The following is an 18,963-nucleotide window of genomic DNA, read 5'->3' on the forward strand; positions in this document are numbered from 1 at the left end:
TATGAAAAAATAGCAATTATTAACTAAATGTTCCTGTATAGAATTTTTCTCAACAAGACTATATTTTATATACATTCTGAATGTATTCTGTATAGGTAAGGAAAAATTTATGCTATGTTTACTCATTATTCCTCATTTAAATATTTACCAAGAACCCAATATATAGCACTGTAGGGCATGCAGCAGTTAAGGTGGTGCCAAGTAAAAAGTATCAGTCCTTGATCTGAAAGATAATAACCTAAGATGAATAAACTCTAACAACTATAATAAGATTCCATGAAAAACACAAGGCTGTTTAAGAACATATGCACCTGTCTGGGGGCGCCTGGGTGTCTCAGTCGTTAAGCATCTGCCTTCGGCTCAGGTTGTGATCCTAGGGTCCTGGGATCCAGCCCCGCATCGGGCTCCCTGCTCAGTGGGGAGTCTGCTTCTTCCTCTTCCACTCCACCTGCTTGTGTTCCCTCTCTCGCTGTATCTCTCTCTGTCAAATAAATAAATAAGATCTTAAAAAAAAAAAGAACATATGCACCTGTCTGAATTAGATATGCTTCCACTTCCAGTCATGGCCAAGTAAGCTCTGTCAGACCAATCTTTCCACTGAGACTCTGGAAGAAGCAAGATGACTTCTTGAAGACACTAGAGAGTGAACAAAAGCAGTCATGCTGGAGAGGATGGTTACTTGGAAGAAAAAGATTTCAGGAGAAGTTTAAGTTTGTTTTACAGCTCTTATTCTGAGGGGAGGCTGTAGTCAGCACTGTGTAGGAAGTTTAGATATTGGACAGAAATCTGGTCTTACCGGGGAAAGGGTTTGGGTCAATCACAGCTACTAGAAAGTAAAAGGGAATCTTGAAAAGAAAAGAGATAGAGAAGGTGAGCCTAAATTCTACATATAACTTATGCTGAAATCTCTGGATGACCCTTGAACTATGCAAGTGAAGGGCAGACTCCAAGCAGCCCAGCTAACCTAAAATAAGTGAGCTTGTACACTGGGCTAAGCCATTAAACTGCCTGTTAAAAAAAAAAATGGCATTCTTTGGAGGCACATAATATAATCTAGAATTTCTACAATATATCATTCACAATTTCCAGGATGAGATCCCAAATTCCTTATTATATTAAAAAGAAATGGGAAACCAGCCATTTCAAGAGTGGAACTTAATCCTGGGATGACCCATGTTTGAATAAAGAAATAAGAATTTTAAAATAGTTATGTTGAAGGACTAAAAGGAAAATATAGTGAATGAAAACATGGGAAGCATCATTCAAGAGATAAATAAAAATTTTGGAACTGAAAAATAAAATACATAAAATAAAAAATGTGCTGTATGGTTTAAGAACAGCATGGATATAACTTAAAAGAGAATCAGATGACCTGAAGATACACCATTATAAATGATATAATCTGAAGAACAGAAGAAAAAATTTGTAATAAATGATCAGAGCCTCAGGGTCCTGTAGACCAATAACAAAATGAGGAGTGGAATGAGAGAATGGATGAGAAAAGACTATTTGAAGAAATAATGGCTGAAAGCTCTCCAAATTTGGTTAAGGATATAAATTTTCTAGTTCAAGAAGGTCCAGCCAGCTCCAAGCAAAATATGCAAAATATAAACTGCATGTCTAGAAATATTATAGTCAAACTCTTGAAAACCAAAGATAAAGAGACAATCTTGCAAGCAGCTGAGAAAAGTGACACATTTCATACTGGGTAGGTTGATGGACCTCTAACCTCTCATCAGAAACAACAGAAGCTAAAAACAGTGGAACAACATTTTTTAAAATAATGAAAGAAAAAAATCTAGCAAAAAAAAATCCTTTAAAACTGAAAATGAATTCTACTTACACCTTGCATGTGGAAAGCTGGAAAGAGCATCATTTATACCATAAAATAAGAAAGTGCTCAGGAGACTAAGTTTTCAGGGGAAACAAGTAGCTGGAGATCTAAGGAATGACAGAAGCCATTAGGGAGAGATGAGCACTGGCTCACTTGAATAAGGAACAGAGAAAAGCACAGAAGTAAGGGACAAAGTGTGGAAGAAATAAAACATAACTAAAAAGATAGTAGATTTAAATTTGACCATGTAGATAATTACATTAAATATAAATACTCCAATTACAATTAAAAGAAAGAGATTGATAGGATAAAGAAGAAAGAACTAGTATATATTGTCTACAAGAAACACTTTAAATGTAAATGCATCAGTGTTTTAAGAATAAAATAATGGTAAAAGATGCCATGAAAATACTAGTAAAACAAACAAACAAACAAAAAAACCAGAGTGGCTATATAAATATCAAACAAAGTAGACTTCATAATGGAGAATTTTGCCAAGAATAAAGGTAGCTGTTACATAACGACAAAGAGGTCAAATGACAAAGAAGTCATAAAAACTCATATATGCACCTAAAACTAGCTTCAAATACTAGAAGCAAATTGATATAAATGAAAGGAGAAATAGACATATCCAAATTAATAGTTGGAGATGTCAACATTCTCTTCAATAATCAATTGAACAAGTAGACAGAAAATCAGTAAAGAAGTAGAAAACCTAAATATCACTATCCACCAACTTGATCTAATTGACATTTATGGAACAATCCACACAACAGCAAAATCCACATTCTTTTCAAGTGCATGATCAAAATTTTAAAATTCCATTTCTATTTAGTAGAAATGAACAGTTGGAAATTGAAATTAGAAACAATACCATGTACAATATAGCACAAAAACCGTGAAATACTTGAGCAAAATCAGAAATATGTACATGACTTATAGGCTGAAAATCACAAAATATTCATGAGAGAAATTAAAGCAAACATAAGTAAATCGGGAGATAAACTGCTCATGGGTTTGAAGACTCAGTAATGTTAGGATGTCAGTTCTCTCGAAATTGATCAATAGATTCAATACATTCCTGATCAAAACCTCAGCAGTACATATATTTTTAATACGAGTTGAAAAACTGATTCTAAAACTTGTATGAAAAAGCAAACAACTAGAATAGCCAAAATAATTTTTGGGGAAAAAAAGAATATGGTTGAAAGACTCACATTACCCAATTTCAAAACTCACTGTAAAACCACTGTTATTAAGAGAGTGTGTTATAGAAAAAGTCTATACACATAGACCAGTTGGGACAGAACTGAGGGTCCAGAACAGAGATGTACATAAATGTGGTCAATCTGATTTTCAAAAAAGGTGCAAATGCAATTCAGTGGATGAAGTAGTTTCAACAAATTGCCCAAAAATCAACCTTGATTGATTTTTTGGACCATGTAAATAATTAACTTAAAATGGATCACAGGTCTAAAATCTAAAACTGTACAGGTCTCTAGAATAAAACAGAGGAAAAATATCTTTGTGACCTTGGGTAAGGCAAATATTTCTTAGACATAACACAAAAAGCACAAGCCATGAAAGAAAATATCAACAAAGTGAACTGTATTAAAATTGAGAACTTTTGCTCTTTAAAAGACATTGTTAGGAAAATCAAAACACGAGTGACAGACATCACTATCATTAGGAAAATTAAAATTAATACTACAATGAGATACCACTATACACCTATTTGAGTGGCTAAATTCTTTTTACTGTCCCTGACAAGAATGTAGAACAAGTGGAACTTCTATACATTGCTGATGCGAAGGAACAATGGCACAATCACTTTGGAAAACAACTGGCAGTTTCTTATATAGTTAAACTTAATCTTACCATACAACCCAGCAATCCCACTCCTAGGTATTGACTTAGGAAAAAGGAAAACCTTTGTTCATACAAGAACCTATATGCGAGTGTTTTAGCATCTTTGTTTATAGCTCATAATTGCTAAAGATGGAAAACAAACATCCTTCATCTGGTGAATGAATAAAAAAACTACGTTATAGCTACACAAGGGAACACTACTCAGCAATACAAAGGAACAAAGTGCTGATGCATTCAAAATGAATGATCCTCAAATTCATAATGGCATGTGAAATAGGCCAGAGAAAAGACTACATACTATTTGATTTCACTTACATGACTTCATTCTGAAAAAGGCAAAACTATGAGGACAGAAAACATCTCAGTGGTTTCCAGGACCGAGGGTGAGAGGGTGGTTTGCTGCAAAGGGGCATAAAGGAACTTGGAGTGATGGCAATATTCTGTATATTGATTGTGGCAGTGGTTACATGATTATATGTAATCTCACAGATTGTACACTATAAGGGGTGAATATCATTGCATGTAAATTCTACCTCAATGAACCTGACTTAAAAAAAAAAAAGAATGGGAGGTCACCTGGGTGCCGCAGTCAATTAAGCATCCAACTCTTGGTTTTGGCTCGACTTTGATCTCAGAGTCATGAGATAGAGCCCTGAGTAGAGCTCCGTGCTCAGCGGGGAATCTGCTTGAGATCTTCTCTCCCCCTCTCCACCCTGCCCCTCCCCACTGCGTGAACTCTCTCTCTCTTTCTCTAAAATAAATAAATCTTTAAAAAAATGGAGGTGAAATAAAGGTATTTTCAGAAAAAAGAAAACTAAGAAAATCCAGTGCCAGCAAAACTACACTATAAGACATACTAAAGGAAATTCTTTAGAATAAAGGTAAAGGAAAGCAGATTAAACTCAGGACCACAGGATGAGATGAGGAACACTGGAAATAGTAAATATGTGGGAAAATATAAACGACTATTTTTTTGCTTTTTATTCTTTTATTTTTTAAAATTTTAAAAAAGTTTTTATTTGACAGAGAGAGAGAGAGAGCACACCACCTAGAAACCTCTTTCCAGTTGTAGCCTGCGGGGCTACAACTCTGCCGGGGAGTGGCAGGCAGAGGGAGAGGGAGAAGCAGGCTCCCTGCTGAGCAGAGAGCCTGATCAGGGCTCGATCCCAGGACCCTGGGATCATGACCTGAGCCGAAGGCAGACGCCTAACCAACTGAGCCACCCAGGCACCCCTGCTCTTTAACTTTTAAAATATATATATCATTTAAAGCAAAACAAAACACTGTATTGTGGTATTTACAATATATGTGGATTTAATGCATGTGACAACATTAAAGATGTGTCAAGAACAATAAATGATACTGTCCAGTTTCAAGATTTCTCCATTTTACATGAACTGTTAAAATATTAGTCTTAAATAATCTGTGAAATGTTAAGGATGGATACTGTAATTCTTATAGTGACTACTAAAATATAAGACAAAGAGGTAAACGTAAAAAGCCAATATATAAATAAAAGTGAAATTCTAGAAAGGACTGAGAACATGTCTATTATGCAAGACCATAGAGTGGAATGTGCTTTTTAACTGGAATAAGACAGGTAAACTCAGCCAAAGTTTAAAAATAGAATGCACTTCAAAACAATTTCCAAGATAGAACTTTACAAGGGTAAGATTTTATGAGGCAGATCATTTAGGATGTCTTCAATTTAGCAAATACATAGTTTCAAGTATTTATTTCCAAAGAATTATAGGAAACTCAGAATCATTATTTCACTGGAGACAGTAGCCTAAATGCTGATTAGATTCCCAGGCCTTAGAAGATAATGTCACATTGCAATAAAATCAAACAAAATAAATAATAATGCCGAATAAGAAATGACTCTTTCTTACTCTGATTAGTGGAAGCTTTGGAAGACATTCTTTTTTTTTTTTTTTTTAAGATTTTATTTATTTATTTGAGAGAGAGATAGGCAGAGAGGCAGGTAGAGGGAGAGGAGAAGCAGGTTTCCCGCTGAGCAGGGAACCTGATGTGGGGCTTGATCCCAGGACCCTAGGATCATGACCTGAGCCGAAGGAAGACGCTCAAACCAACTGAGCCACCCAGGCACCCCTGGAAGACATTCTAAAAAGTTCTTTTGGACACATTCAGGTGAGATTCTACTTCTTTATTTAGTTATTTCACTTTAAACTTACAGCTTTCTTTTTCTTTGCAAGCACATCATCATCTTGTGCTTGGCAGTTGGGATTAGTGTGGTGGGTAGTGGTGTTTAATAGGTCACAAAAAAGATGATGGAGAGCAAGACACCAAAGTTACTAGGCTACAACTGGAAAGAGGTTTCTAGGTGGTGTACCTGCATCTGTGAGGAAGAGATTAGTTGACATGGAATTTCCAGACTCTGGACTGTAAGGATCAAAGGAGAAGCAGAGATCACTTTTTACATTTTCTCTGCACCAGGAGGAAAATGTGTTGGGTTGCTCTGGAAGCAGACCACTAGGAGGCCACCTACATGACCAGTACTCTCCTGGAACAGCTTTGTTATTCTTTTTATTTATTTATTTTTAAAGATTTTATTATTTATTTTTAGAGTTATCCTTAAGAGTAAATTGAGGATGTGGTGTTGACGGTGGAAAGGAAGTGAAGTGGCATACAAAAGCTTGTTTGCGGGGGGTATTTGAAAGACTGATTTAACTAAAATTGTTTTATGGGAGTTCATAGTTCATAGTAAAGGAGGTATCCCTGAAGGTTGGGTTGAATTTATAAAACTGCAGAATATGAATTTTGGAGAGCAGGGAGCAAAAATAAGGTCAAAGGCGTGCAAGCAAGAATGAAAGGAAATGAATGGATGAATGAATGAATGAGTGAATGATGAAAATATTAGACTTGATGCTCAATATGCCCCCATCCTCCATGACCATTGCCTTTGTCCAGATGCTGATCACTTATTCCATCATGGTCTTTCAGCTGCGTGCCTTTCATGTTGGCTCAACTACCTCCATAATTCATCTTTCCTATTCACAAGACTGTGAATTTTAATTTCCCTGAAGAACCTGCATCATCATATCCTTGGTCAGAATTCTCTAATTCCCTCACTGTATTAAGACAGAACTTGTCTGTTTGCCTGACAGAAGACTCCCATAGTCTGACCCACCTGGTTTTGTTTTACCTAAACCACAGCGTTCTTGCCTCTCTGCATTGGTTCGTGTAATTCTCCTATGTCACTTTCGCCATTTCTCTTCATTCCATGTAGTGACATTTTCGCTTCTGTCATCCATTCATCCTCTCCACAAACATTTACTGAGCACTCACTACTTGACAAGGACTGTGCCTTCAAAGGAGCTCACAATCTATCCGGGTAGACTGACCTATGACAACTAATTGTATCTCAATGGAATAAAGCCCTAGTTGTGCTATGTATCAAGTATTATGAAGACATAGAGAAGAAAAGCATGAACTTCATGAGTCAAGGAAGGTTTAACTTAGGAGGTAATATTTGATCTTGGTTTTGAAGGATGAAAAGATGTTCCACAGGTATAAAAGAGAAAGGGTGGCACCTGGGTGATGCAGTCAGTTAAGCGTCCAACTCTTGGTTGGGCTCAGGTCATGATCTAAGGGTTGAGAGATCAAGCCCCATGTCAGGTTCTATGCTCAAAGCAGGGTCTGCCTAAGACTCTCTCTTCCTCTCCCCCTCCCCGCCAGGGTCTCTCTCTCTCTCTCAAATAAATAAATAAATTTTTAAAAGAGAAAGCTATCCCAGTCAGAGGAAATAGCATGTGCTGAATCCCACCTAGCTTACATTTCCATTCTATTGGACTTTTATAGTTTCTACTTACATCATGCACCTCACAATTTTAGTACTTATGGTGTAAAATGTATAATTTATAATCACATTAGATGTCTCAGACTACAAACTTCTTGACCAGCCAGTTCATATACTTCATTTGTATTCTCCTTGAACCTTAGCTATGTGGTATCACTGGGTACATAGTAAGGACCACAAAGATGTTGACAGGTTAACCTGGTAATCTATCAACATTTATGGATTCCTTATTTTTTTGTTCAGGGGTTCCAACAAAACTTTATTAGGACACTAAAATTTGGATTTCATATAATTTTCATCAATAATGAACTATTGTTCTTTTGATTTTTAAAAGACTTAATTTTTTTAGAGCAGCTTTAGGTTCAGAGCAAAATTGAGGGAAGGTACAGAGATTCTTCCACATATACTTTGTCCCCACACATGCACAGCCTCCCCTATAATCCATATTGAGTGGTACATTAGTTACAATTGATAAACCTACTTTGATACATCATCATCACCCAAAGTCCATACTTTACATTACAGTTCACTCTTGGTGTTGTATATTCCAAGAGTTTAGACAAATGTATAGTGAGATGTGTATCTATTATTATGGCATCATACAGCACATTTTCAGTGCCCTAAAAATCCTCTGTGTTCTGCCTGTTCAGTCCTCCTCACTCCAACACACACACACACACACACACACACACACACACACACAAACTCACTCCTTAGTTTTTATGTATAAGGGAAGGAAACTAGTATTTATTGTAGTAAACTGTTGACTACATGCTAGGTTCTGTGTTAAAAGCTTTACACATGTTCCTTCATTTAGAGAGATTAATCAGGCAGTGGGCTGTTTTGGAAGATGAAGTTATTGGGGAAAGGGAGACAAACATAGACCTCAATGTAGCAAACCAGAAATGATGGAAGAGGATCCCTCTAATGGAATTTGATCACTTGCTATGTACTAAGGCGGATGGAAAGAGAAGACGTATTTTGCACCTGAAGCCTCTCTTTCATAAGCTCCCACCAAGTACATATCCCACTCGGTAGCAATGATGTCTATACTTTGCTGACTGTGCTAAGCTGGGATTCATTAGAAACTTCACCTTAAAAGGAGCAGTGTGTGACAATGAAAAGAGCATGAGCTTCAGAGTCCAGTGAAACTCCCCACCCCGGTTTTCCATGTTACTAGCTGTGTCACATTAGGCAAGTTTCTTAAACCCTTGAAGCCTTAATTTCCTTGTCTGTAAAACAGATACAATAGTAACTACCTCATAAAATTATGTTATCAGTTGCAAAATACCTAGCATACAGAAATGCTCTAAAAACCTTCCTCTCTGGCCCTCCCCCTCTTCCTACGTACAACCGATTAAAACTGAAGAAGTTGAAAGTACCAGATATGACCAATAAGTAAAAAGTGCTTTTCTTTGGCAACATCCTTTATTACAGAAATTTTGTTTCCTCAAATGTCAACTCTTGCTGATGTCATAGTGTTAGCTGTTCAACATACTCTTGGAAGGCTAGCACTGTTTATAGATGATTCAGTTTGCAAATTTAGAAAGCAAATCCAGGTGGAGAAATTGTCACACGTTTTCTAAAATTCAGAACTCCTTTGTTTCTATTCTTTTGTATTAAGTCACTAGACTACTTTTTCTTTAAGGCAGAGCATGAAGCATTTTGTACACACCGAAATTAACTATTCTCTTTCTTAGTTTCAGCCAGAAGGACATTTATTACATGTTCTACAAAGTCATATTCAGCTTTCCAAACTGAGAAATATTTAAGGGATTTCATTATATTTGGGGAAATTTTCATCATCAGAGATTTAACAGCTACCAAGAAAGAACTCCACAATTAATCTTTTATAACATGAGTGTGACTTGTAATCTCCACACTAAGAAAAAAAATTACTAAGTATAGGGGAAAACTCTTCATAAACTATAATATTTCTTGGCAAAGAAAAACTGCTTTATGATTTTTAAGATATGTTTGAGGATTTAAATGAAACGTACATGTTTGAAATTAGGGCCAGATGCAACACAATTCAAGTCCAATTCACTAGCTGCATCACATTTACTGTGATTTAGTAAAAGGCATTCAATAATTCTATGTTTCATAGAAATCTCACAAATACAAGTATTTCATTCATAAAGGGCATGGTTTGGCAGGTTTCCAGGGCAGGAATTTGCTGGAGGAGAGGTAAATTTATTGATTAAAATAAATCAAATGACTGACATTTCCCCCAGAAAACTGGCAAAACAATGATATTCGGAGACTGGAAGTCTTACAACCAGAACCAGAAGAAAATTTTGAGCTATTTACATTTATTTACATTTATTATAGGAATCCTATAATATGATAGAGCAAACAATCAGACATTTGAGAATTCTCAAATTTTAAAATACATATTTTTGGAGTGGGACATTCTAAAACCTTTAATATGAAGTCTGGTGTTTGTAGCTCTTTGGATTAGTTATAATTATATTCCTCCTCTGTCCTTTGTACCTTTATATGCACTGAGTAATGAGTACTCTGATGGAATATGTGCAGAAACAGTTCTTAAACAGGTCAACATCACTCAGCTCCTACCCTGTGTCTCAGTGCTTCCCCCTCTGTGCTCTCTTTTCCACTCTGGTCACACTTCCACCAACAGCATTTGTTATGAACTGAATGTTTATGTACCCCCAAATTGCTGTGTTGAAACTCTAACCCACAGTGTGGCTACATTCGGACATGGGGCCTCTAAGGAATTAATTAAGGTTATATGGGGTCATAAGGGTGGGGCCCTGATCCTCTAGGATTAGTGTCCTTATGAGAAGAGGCACCACATAGCTTTCTCCTGTGCACACACGTCCTTTCTCTACAAACACATCAGGAAGAGATCCTGTGAGCACACAGCAAGATGACTCCTGCCTACAAGCCAAGAGAAGAGGCTCCCGAATGAAACCTACCTGCCAGCACCTTGATCTTAGACTTTCCAATCTTTAGAACTGTGTGAAATTAATTTCTGTTGTTTAAGCCACCCCGCCTGTGGTATTTTGTTATGGTAGCGTGAGCAGACTAAGACAGTAATTAAGAGGCCCAAATGCAACAGCCATAGTAGCACTTTTATACACATCCTTTCTTTAACTGCCTGACTTGTTAAAGATTTGGATTGGGGGAAAACGTTATTGAGACCTGGACACAATTGGCCAGGAGAGTTTCACACAGATCCTGAAATCACTCAGACCTGCTTCTATTCTAGAATCAGAGAAGGTCAGCAGAAGGGCTTGAGCGACCCAAGCTTGTCAATTCAGGTTTTATTATGATTCTGGGGTTACAGGAAACTATGCCATACACCTGGCATATCCTTCTGGAAGACACTGGGAGTGAGGTAACAGATAGTTACCTAGAAAGCTTAAACATCTGTTTACACTAAATCATGATATATTAGAGTGCAATGCAAAATTCTTATACATTTTTAAGAGTGCTTCAAAGAAAGGCGTTATAGATAATGTTAACAACAGTAACAAATAGCTAAGACTTAAAATTACTGTGGGCTAGATAATGTGTTAAGGACTTTATGTGTATTTTCTTTCATCATCCTCATGAAAACAGGAAAGTCGTCTTATCATCATTACAGAGCACTATTTCGGAAAGTGGAAGCATTTCTAAAATAGCCCGCACTCTCATCACTATCACATTATTCTGCTTTGTATTCTTCACAGCACCTTCTTTTTTCTTTTTTTCCTTACTTATTTTCCATGCTCCCCCAACCCCCCCCTCGGGGCCTGAACCAGTGGCTGTCACGGAAAAGGGGCTCAATAAGCTTTTAGTCAAGGCCACACATCTGGTCAGTGTAGCAGATGGTAAGCACCAGGAGAGCAGGAGTTGGGACTGTTTTCCGCTAAGCAGAGGCTGGCAGGGTGCCTGCTCAATACAGAAGGAAAAAAGAAAGGAAGGAGGAAGGGAGGAAAGAGGGAGCGAGGGGGAAAAGGCTGAATGAATGGAAATGTTCCCTTAAGAGCCTAGAGAGCATCTACCGCAAACCTCCCTCCTAGGAGGAATGAACTCAGTTCGAGGTCTAAGCCAGCAGTTTCCTCATTCCCCAAACCAGCGAGCAGCAGGGAATGGGGAAAAGAACAAAGCCTTTAAAAACGTCCAGAAGAAAGGGAGAAACGGTGAGAGAAAAGAAGCAGAAAGAAACGAATCCGGCGCTGTAAACAGATCTGAAAACGAGCTAAGCCCGGCCGGTTGCCAGGACGACCCGAGGCCAGAACGGCTCCAGTCCATTGGCTGAGATGCCGGAGCCAATGGGAAGGCGCGGTGTTGGCGGGGTCTTAAGATGGCTGCCGGGCGGCCGGCTCCTGAAGGGTGAGTACCGCGGATTGCGGGGCTGCTTCCCGGCCGCCCCGAGCTCCGATTTGACGGGTCCGGGAGGGCCGGGTGCGGGGAGCCAGCGAGCAGGTGTGGGCGGCCTCACAACCTCACGGCTGCGCCAGCGAAGCCCCCGGCCGGGCCCACGGGAGCGTTCGTGGGGCTGGCCTCCGCTTTGCTTGGAAGGGACGTAGCGCCTTCCCGAGCCTGTTGGTGGGAGAGGGGTTCTCCGTCCCCCCCCGGCCAAAGTGAGAGGGTGAAGAGGCTTTCTATCGGGGAAACAGGCTCTTGTTTACAACTGCTGTAGCCCGGGGAAGAGCTGCAGTTAATGGGAACGTCAGCGGGCTAGACGTCCTGCACCCGAATCTGCGGCGCTTAGTTCTGTGCCCGGGACGGGATTCTTCCCGTTTGGGGATCGGAGTGTGGCAAGGCCGTCGGCGAGCCTGCCGAGTTCCGGGTCCTGCAGCCCAGCAGGAAGAGGTGTACCTTTCTAGAGCCACCCTTTTGCAGTCTTGAACCTTGTAAGTATTCTCAGCGGCATCCGACTTAAAATGAGCCTCGAAATGTTATTGGTTAACTGTAAATCTTTCCATGCAGGGTCTTGGGACGTGTTTTCCAGGCCTTGACGAAACAAATACCGTCTTTTTATTGGAACATATGCATACATACAACATCCTGCCAAATAAATGGTTTGGGTAATCAGACAGGGAACTTAAATTCGAAGTCAGGCCTCTGATTCAGTTGTACTTTATCTTTTTGAGAAAAGACAACGTATTTCATGAATGGGACCTTTACATTAGCGTTCATGAGATGTGCTTAAAAGCATTTTAGTAAAGTAATTCCGAGTCATGGAAACGGATTATTGTGTAAATTATTTAACATGATGGTGGGTGGTGGTTTATGATTATTACACAAGTTAAGATTAAATTCAGATCGGACAAAATTCAGGTTTCTGTGATTATTCTAATTGAATAGAAAATATGGGAAATAAGGCAGCTTTGTATGGTGAAAATAGAATTGAAATTCTGGAATATTAGAGACGGGAGACATTTACCCATTAAACTGCTCAGATTGGGTTTTGGTTATAAGCAGTCGCCTGATCTTCCAGAAAATGTGACATTATTACCCAAACCTCTGAATGTGATTTTTATGTACACATTTTAGTATAGCATCTTACATAAGTTTCTGCTTTGAAAGAGTAAAACAGATTTTTTTTCTTAAGCAAATTTTAACAAAATTACAGGCTAGAGTCATTCTTTAGACCCACTCTCAAATCTTTGTCTCCACGAATATATTACTACTTAAATTGCATCCTCTGAAAGTTTCTGAGTTGAAGCCCTAGAGTTCTGCTTTTGTAAAATAAGCATATCACAATGCCTTAGGCAAGTCAGTTACCTCACCTGTAAAAGAGGTTTAGATAGTAATTTCTAGTGGAAGGGTTGTTGTAGGGATTAATGGTAAAAGAATTTCTGTCACATTGTTTGTATGTGACATTGTTTATATGCCATACACATCATTGAGTTGCTTTGTTTTTCTTTCTGGTTCTGTTTCTTCTCTGTAACTGGGGTCTCCTTTGCTTTCTCTAGAGCACCTTTCAGGTGTTTTGTCTGACATGCAGTCTTACTGAAAACTGGAAATCTTGGCCGTGGTGGCGGGGTTGAGGAGAGAAGCCTTATCCACTGGGGTATCAGGGTTTAATCAGTATTGCATCTGACTGGTATATCACATCTCTTGAGAATGGCTGAATAATTTTCACATTTAAAGGGTAATTTAGAATGATTTGCTTTAGAATAAAGGCATGGGGTGAGAGACATTTCAAAGAATTAGAGAATCATCTTTAAGAGCAGCCAAAACAGGAGTAAGCACCAGGCCTAACCTAGTACCAGTTGGTACCATAGTACAATTGGAAATGTATGAGTGACATGTATATACTATGAATTCAAAGACAGTGTTTTCAAACATGAGCCCAAAGCAAGTCACAGAGCAGCCACTCCATATTGGCTGGTTTACAGTTGAGCTGCTGCTTACGTGGGCAGCTCCACTTTGCAGTCTTCTCGGTGAGTTATCTGTGTTTATCAGTGGCCGTGGAGTTGCCCTTGTATATATTATGTATTTTTGCAGTCACAGGAGAATGGCACACCACTTTAAAGATGTTCAGGAACTGAGTTCAGAAACGTGTTATTTGAGTTTTGCCTTATTTTATGGATTTGGATGTAGAATCTAATTTCTAAAATTTATTTTAGTTCTTCTTTTTTCTGTGGGCACGCACAAGAAATTATCGTACCAGCCAATGTCATACTGAAGACAGGTCCAAAATGTGATCAAAAAATGCTTGAGAGCTGATGGGGAAAGGCAACTTCAGGGCACCCGAAAGTGCTCCCCAGAGTGAAGCACGTTTGGGTGCCCAAAGCAGAGACACACCCTGTAGGGATGCTGAAGGAGTGTGCTCCCGTGGGAGAACTGTGCTTGTCAGAGAGGCACATGCCTTTCATTAGCAGCCACAACTGAAGTCTGGGCCGAGTGGTACTTACTTGGCTGCTGATGGACAGACGCTTGCCATGAGTGTAGAGTGTCGGCTCCATGAGGTTAGATATTTTTGCCTGTCCTCATGTCTTAAAGAGTGCCTGGCACACAGTGGCCTTGCACAAGATGCTATGGACAGGGAAAAGAAACAGTGGTTTCAAACATAGAACCCCAGTTTTGCTAAGAATGCTGAATCTGAAATTTGTTACTGTCCTTAAGTTCTGAAATAGATAACGAGCCTAAAGGTATATATTGTGTCAGTGGCAAAGTCATGTTGGAGCTTATTATCATTCCCCCTCCATTTACTCCTCAGAACAGTTAAAATATTTTTACTGATGGCATAACATCTGTTTTTCAGTATTGGCATATTTCACATGATGTCTTTTGTGCTAACAAAGTATCTAAAGGTTACCCATTCCAACTGTTAAAATCCTCAGACCAGGTTTAGGGGTGGATCCAGGTTTTATGGGGCTTGGAGCTTATATAATTTTGGGTCTCCTCTTTAAGAAAAGGAATGCAAATTCTAAATAGAGAATTAGGTATAATGCTTTGGAAAGACTTGTGCAAGAGGAGCCTTGACACTTAGGCTCCATTATCTTCCTGCCTTTGGTTTTATTCCTCCATTCAGAAAACCAGACACCAGAAACTTAATGTTAGACTGTGGAAATCAGGGAGGTAAATGAGTTGCATCAATTGCTAAGTGAATGCACCTCAACCTTAGAAACTTCAAAACTACCCTGTGAATGCTGTTACCCATAATAGAAATTATAAAAACATAATATGTGGCCATAGAAATACTAATAGCAAAAAGAGCTCAGCATCGATGAAGCCCCTAGAACCTCCTAAACATTGTGGTGAGTGTTTTCATAGCTTATCTCATTTAATTCTCAGAATAACCCTGTACACAATATGACTATCCTTGTATTACAGCAGAAAAAGCTGAGGGTCAGAGGTGGTAAAAATGATTTCCTCCCACTGCTAGTATATGGTGCGGTCAGGATTACAACTGGAGCAGGGAGATGTCAGAGCCCTTCTTCTTAACAAGCCAAAAGAGTATTTTGGTGAGGTTGTTTCGGAGGGCTAACAACTGTGGAAGCTGGACCCAAACTGCCAAAAATCAGATCTGATTCTTTGGACCTGGGAGGAGGTTCCTAAAGGTTATCTGGAATCCGTTATTCAGATTAATGCAAAATCCTGTGGCATCTTTGTCTCAGAGACAATGGTGGTGGTTTTCTCATTAGGTTAATCACAATAGGGGCCAGAAAACTCCGCAAAAACAGTTTCCATCCTTGCATTTTATTCCTTCAGGGTTGATGGTAAATCATGAGCAGTACAATCAACTTCTCTTTTTTAGGCATCTTTTTGTTTTAAAGATTTTATTTATTTATTTGACAGAGAGAGACAGAGAGAGAGGGAACACAAGCAGGGAGAGTGGGAGAGGGAGAAGCAGGTTTCCCGCTGAGCAGGGAGCCCGACGCGGGGCTCGATCCCAGGACCCTGGGATCATGACTTGAGCCAAAGGCAGCTGCTTAACCGACTGAGCCACCCAGGCGCCCCTTTTTAGGCATCTTTTGAATGAAGTGGTTTTGACTCAATATGTATGCCATGTGATTAATAGTGAAAATGTACTCAATTATCATAATTTTAGCAAATGATTATAACTCCAGTTTTTAAAAATAACTTTTGATAAACTTAACAGTAGTTAATATTCTTTCTACCAAGGGGCTATATAGCTAATGATAGATATTATTCTGAACTTTAACCTTAGTTTCCTAAACACAATATTGGTATTCAAAAAAGCTGTATGTTTTTGTTCAATTGTTAGGATTAACATTTAATACTCCATTTCTTATTATTTTAGCAAACAGTGTAAAATTTAAAACTAGGACATTCTTTTTACTGCCACGCTTTCCTCAAACTACTTGCACAGCCTAAAAATTTTCCTTTGAATAATTGTTTTCCTACTCCTTGGACAATAAGTCCCTTGAAAGTTCAATTCAATACCAGTGAAACATCTGACTCTCTTTTTTAATTGTGATAGCTTGAAATACAATATTATAAATCTTAAATTGTGTGAAATATATATTGTTAGGCTCTTAACATTCTTGAGCAATGAATGCTTTTACTGAATTTATTTTTTTTTTTAGACAAAATTATCTGTATATTAGAGAATCTAGGTCCTGTCTTTCTTTAAGTCATTCACCTGTAGGTATGTCTTATAACAGACTTGCTTAAACTACTTTGTACTTTTTGAAAAATTTTATACAAAGATTTTAATTCTTTTAATATGGAAGGTACATCCCATTTTAGATTAAAAGAAAAAAGTCTAGATGGACTGTTCCCAAACCATTGGGATAATTACTAGACTCTTGGGGTTTTAAATTTCTTTCCGTGTCCACTTTACATGTCTGAATTCATCTTTTTTTCCCTTTAGAAGAAAAGATGTGGAGTGGGCTGCTACCTCCTGGCCTAAATGAAAGCGATATTGAGTTGAATTCTGAAGATGAAGCCCCATTAGAGAACTCTGGATTTAACTTACAGGAAGATAAAGAAGATGGGGCCATTACAGAAACAGAGGTCTCAGATTTCCCAACTGATGGACCAAAGCCTGGAGTAGAGGCAAATGTAAATGCATATGAAGAATGCCCCTCTGGAATTCCCTTAACTATGTGGCATGTAGGTTTTCTCTGATGTGTTCTTATTAAAGCCTGTGTGCATGTGTGTTTGTGCATGCTCCTGTGTCTGCCATGGTCAGAATGCCTGTTCTTGGGAAGTAATAGGGAAGATTGACTCAATACTCTGGGTCTGTGGTCAACCCATTGGGCACTTAGATGCTTGCTTTCATCTTTGTGTTGTTTTTTATAAAGAGAGGAAGAAAAACATTTGATAGGATTAGCTACTTTGGTTAACATAATACATTAATTTGATCTCTTTGTCGTCTGTATGAGTCACTGAATTTTACTCTCAGATAATCAGATTGACTTATGTCGAAATAAATGAAGGTAAAAACTCAGGTTGTGAAAGAGTCTTAGAAAATAGAGTATCTCAAGAAGAACTGAACTACTTTTGTTAAATTTGTGTTTTTATAAATGCTAGAATATATTTTTATTACTTAACATGTTATTTTTTGAATGTATGCTTTGCTTCAAAATATATTTACTACTTTTTCTTTTTTTTTTTACTTTTATATAGAAATTTCAAGAATTGCATAAAAAACATTCTGAACAGAAAACCTCAACTTCAGGATTCAGAGGGAAAAAAAGAAAACGCTCCAGGAAAGGTGTTTTGTTTTAATTCAAGTTGTCAATAGTGCTGATGTTAAATTGTGACTAATTGAGCTCAACAGTTTTTAATAAGCATTAATTTTGAAATAACAAATGAATACTCAGGTATTGACACTTTGTGAATTCTTTTCAGGTAAATTGAAGAATGAAGAAGATTCTCATAGGTAGGTGGAATTTAAAATATTTGTTCCAGACAATATTGTAAAACTTGTACCAGTAGTTGAACTACTTATCTCTGAAACATAAGAACTAGTTTTTGTGATTTGTAATTGTAATAACCAATTAAAAACACTAAAAATAAGTTATCGTCTGTCTTGCAGTGAACAGACCTCAAGTGAAACCCAATGGAAGGAGCTTACTCAGTATTTTGGAATCAATGATAGGTTTGACCCCCCTGTTAAAAAGAAAAAAATTGACAAGGTAAGATCTTTTTTTATCGCATCTTATATTAGCCAGTAGAAAATGTTTGTAATTAGCCTTACCTAAGGTATTCTCCTCATTAATTAATTCAGTGAAAAAGTTAAAATGTCTACTGTATGTGAAACAAGATGCTAGGTAAACAAGTAAATATATAGTTACAAATCATTAAAAAAATGGCATTAAGGAAATGAACAGGATGTTGTGAAGAAATTAAAATGGAGGCCTCACTTTAGTTTAGGTGGTCAGGGAGGGCCTTTCTTGGAAGATGCCACTTCAGTGAGACCTGAAGGATGGGAAGGAACCATCTATATACAGAATGCTCATGTAGAGGTACTAACCTGGGTAAAGGTCCTGGGGAAAATGAGTTATCATGGGACATTTGAGTAACTGTAAGAATGTCAGCCTGGCTGGAATGGAGTCAACAAGGAGGAGAGTGGGCCAGGATAGGATCAGAGAGGCAGGCAGCCAGGGACCAAACTATGAAGGACCTGAAGTGGCAGAATAAGGAATTGGGTTTTAGTTACAATGTAGTTGAGAGTCATTCAAGGGTTTTAAGTTAAGGGAATGATATGATCGAAGTTATGTTTATAAAGATTGCTCTTGTGTGGAGAATGGGCGAAAAAACAGCAGCAAAAGTAGACAAGAAGAGAACAGTTAAGAGACTCTTCTAGGCTCAAGAGGTGGTGACTTGAACAAGAATGATGCTGCTGAAGATGGAGAAAAGTGGATGGATCTGGGGTCTATTGTAGGAGGAGAATGGACAGTATTTGCCTCTGATGCTTTGTGAAGTGATGGAGAGGATTTGGGGAATGAGGAGGGGAAGAGAACCATTCCAGGTTTTACCTTCAGCAGTGGTGTGAATAGTGATG

The 18,963-nt window shown here is 38.2% G+C and overlaps 1 protein-coding gene across 3 annotated transcripts in view; it reads left to right on the forward strand.

Annotated features, from left to right (window-relative positions):
• Positions 1-11,730: 11,730 nt before the first annotated feature.
• The window catches only part of FAM204A (family with sequence similarity 204 member A), a 32,784-nt gene continuing 25,551 nt past the window's right edge, over positions 11,731-18,963 (forward strand). Inside the window, exons 1-5 of one of the 3 annotated variants that reach the window (XM_081823425.1) lie at positions 11,731-11,864; positions 16,825-17,066; positions 17,583-17,670; positions 17,808-17,838; positions 17,995-18,094. In XM_081823425.1, coding sequence (XP_081679551.1) covers positions 11,792-11,864; positions 16,825-17,066; positions 17,583-17,670; positions 17,808-17,838; positions 17,995-18,094 — 534 coding nt within the window. In that variant the 5' untranslated portion in view covers positions 11,731-11,791. Of the gene's footprint in view, positions 12,052-12,147; positions 12,389-16,822; positions 17,067-17,582; positions 17,671-17,807; positions 17,839-17,994; positions 18,095-18,963 lie in introns of those variants that run through there. The other 2 variants (XM_081823424.1, XM_081823426.1) reach the window with 2 other exon arrangements.

This window comes from Leptonychotes weddellii, chromosome 6 (assembly GCF_054177405.1).
Source record: "Leptonychotes weddellii isolate Sample4059 chromosome 6, ASM5417740v2, whole genome shotgun sequence".
Classification (NCBI taxonomy): domain Eukaryota; kingdom Metazoa; phylum Chordata; class Mammalia; order Carnivora; family Phocidae; genus Leptonychotes; species Leptonychotes weddellii.